The 2,853-nt window shown below is 31.9% G+C and overlaps 1 protein-coding gene across 1 annotated transcript; it reads right to left on the bottom strand.

The window, feature by feature from the left end:
- Window positions 1–1,693: 1,693 nt before the first annotated feature.
- LOC134717936 (serpin B10-like) lies at window positions 1,694–2,853 on the bottom strand. Its single transcript, XM_063580435.1, has 3 exons — window positions 2,661–2,853; window positions 2,252–2,423; window positions 1,694–2,013 (listed from the first exon to the last, which is right to left on the bottom strand). Exons 1-3 carry the CDS (start codon window positions 2,831–2,833, stop codon window positions 1,714–1,716), a joined length of 645 nt encoding a protein of 214 aa, XP_063436505.1. The 5' UTR covers window positions 2,834–2,853; the 3' UTR covers window positions 1,694–1,713.

Genomic DNA, 2,853 nt, shown 5'->3' with positions numbered 1-2,853 from the left:
TTCTACTTAGAGCGGTTTTATTAATCATTTTATAAATAAGATTCTCATCGTTTTAAATTGAATATGGATGTACTTTTAATGTTGGAAGTTTACCCAATTCTTCACTGTTGTGGTAATTTATTAGCATTGCATAACTATTGCCTGTTGATTTATCCCTGTCTAGAAGGAAATATTTCATGCATCTTTAGAGCAAATGTAAAAATTGCAATTAACGAATTTGTACAGTTAAGTCCACTGCTTTCTTAGCAAATTAATTTGTGTTAATATACTCCGGATAGGCCTTATACTACCTTTAAGGGTATTGCAATAATGACTTCTAGTTTTCTTGTCTTTTAAATAGGAGATGATTTTGACCTATATGCTACGTTTAAGGGGAAATGACACGGAATGGCGTTTAAAAAAATGGATACAATTGAGTGTTCATAAAAAGACATGTTTTTTGCGCTTTTCAGCAACTACAAATATTTGCAGTTCAGCGACGTCAAATGGATACGTTTGGGGAATGAAAGCGATTCTGAGCTTTACACATATATATACCAAGTATGTAAAACTTAATTTATCGGAGGTTGTTTTATTTTTATTTCTTTCGTGCTTTTTTGAGAAACAAACGTTTGGATATCATCATGAAATTGTTTTCATAGCAACACAGTTAAAAAATTAATACAGTCATGCATGACTAGGTTTTAAATTTAATGATAACAAATATTTCTACAAAATGTATATTTACTCATTTTTGTCTGACTGCCGAATAAGGTTTTGAAACAATTGTATTAAAAAAGATTGAAAAAGTTAATTTCACAGAAAAAAACTAAGCATTTCGTACCCATGGTAACAAAACAATAAGAAACATTTTCATTTGCATCATTAATATATTAAAACTATGGCATTTATGAACTCATGGCTGACTTTAATTCAAGTGTCCGCAACAAACTATGGTGAGTTTATGTTTTAACTAATGTAAACCACCTAAAAAGGGGATACATGTGATAATGATTGAACATTGATATAAATTATCAGTTATTAAATTACATTTTTTGGATGTATATATTTAATAAAATCATACAAGTGTTCCTTTCTCTTATATATTTATTTTCAATGAAAAATTACATAGCAAATAGCATAAAATCATGGATCACATATACACACCTTATATCGGAGGTGATCGCAGTCAGGCTTTCAAGAGGCACACACGTGACACCCGTCGTGTTTCGGTATGCAAACTCGTGTATGTTGAAACGTTTTCGTTTACTTGAAACAGAAAAAAACTGTACAGGTCTAGTGGATCTTTTAAAGCTCTTCGACTTTATGCAGGTTTATGTGTTTTCTAAAGGTAGTGTTTTTATTATGTTGATTATATATTTCTGTATAAATGATATTGCTGTATCTTAATCATTACTATAGATAAAAGAAATCGAATTATGAGATGAACTGTGTATGCAATAAAAAATCAAAGCATGTAAACATGTTAGATCACACTCAGGAATTGAATAGTTGCGAAAATATTTAACTATAAGCGAAAAACATCCATCGCAAAATAGAATGGAAAAAAACCAACAGACTACACCACTGTTCAGCATAACTGTTCATGTTCGTGACGCGCTATAATCTAGTCACCTCAAATAAGATAATGCAATATTGATTGAGGTTATGTTTATAATAGAAATACAACAATTTAACATGAATTAAAGCTGACAAATTTTACTTTATATTCGTTCATGGGTTAACAAACCGTCCAACAAACATAATAGTTACTGAATTATTATCACGTATGACAAACATAAATGAATGGTCAGCTACAAACTGAAATGGTCCGCGAATTGAACTTGTCATCACCATCTGAACCGTTGTAGCAGCAGCAGCTTCCGTACCATGTTCTGTGACTTCTTTAAATGACTTATGGCGAGCGTCATTTACAAAAACTCGTTTTAGGGTGGTCATATTTGAGAAATTTGATGTCTGAAAATCAAATATTTCAGTAATTCCTAATGCTGAAATTACTGGTTTTAAATCATACTAAGTTAAAATGTAAATTTTGGAATTCTGATTATTGTATCTCGTCGTCTAATCCCAGAAAGCAGACTTATAAATGTTGCCATATTTATTTTACTTTCAAGTTGAGAAGGCCATTTTGATCATTGAGTTATAGGAATATTATAGAAAATTTATTCCCCGTGTATTGCAGTTGCAAAATCTTGCAATTCAACTCAGTGTTTTCACATATCGTTGGTCATACATCATATCAACTTTTTTTTTGCTGGTTAGATTCGTCCAGAAAATTCCTCTTTGTTGTGTTATTCGGGTTAAACTCTTTAATCCAAGTACCTCTAAAGTAAATTGCATTGGCTAAAACCATTAAAGTTGCCGAATTTATGGTACTAGGTGCAAACAAGTTTTTAATTTTTTCTCTCGTTGCGTTTGCAATTCAATTATTGACGCTGATTCTTGGTTGATCTGGTGCCGATTTAAAATTCATGCCTTTAAAATCGCTACCGTAGTATTTTAAAGCATTCGTAGTTAATGTGTTCAATACATTTAATTCGTTATCTCCAAAAAGTATGTTACCAATCGAAATCTGTACTCCATTCCTTGTTAGTGATGACAGTTTATCGTTGAGAAGTTTGTACCCGATGTTGACATCCCCAGCTATGTTTTATTTGAACAGCGAAGATCTCATTTGTTTGTTTGTAGTACCACAAGTCCCGAGCATCAAAAGCATCAGTGCACTTGTTATACTGTATGGAGAAATCACTTCATTCCCACTTTTTTCCACTGCATTGTACAAGGAAAAGGATAGGTCACCAACGGCATCTTTGAAGGCAACATCAGATGCCATGTATAATCTGTATAACTGTT

The sequence above is a fragment of the Mytilus trossulus genome, chromosome 5 (genome assembly GCF_036588685.1).
Source record: "Mytilus trossulus isolate FHL-02 chromosome 5, PNRI_Mtr1.1.1.hap1, whole genome shotgun sequence".
NCBI classification, from domain to species: domain Eukaryota; kingdom Metazoa; phylum Mollusca; class Bivalvia; order Mytilida; family Mytilidae; genus Mytilus; species Mytilus trossulus.
The sequence above is the reverse complement of the archived record's forward strand: the minus strand, read 5'-3'. Positions and strand labels throughout refer to the sequence as shown.

Coding starts and splice junctions, on each gene's coding strand:
- LOC134717936 (XM_063580435.1), bottom strand. CDS start 2,833: ATGGCATCTGATGTTGCCTTCAAAGATGCCGTTGGTGACCTATCCTTT. Junction 2,424..2,660: donor AAACAAATGAGATCTTCGCT/GTTCAAATAAAA, acceptor CGTCAATAATTG/AATTGCAAACGCAACGAGAG. Junction 2,014..2,251: donor TGGACGAATCTAACCAGCAA/AAAAAAAGTTGA, acceptor ATTTTAACTTAG/TATGATTTAAAACCAGTAAT.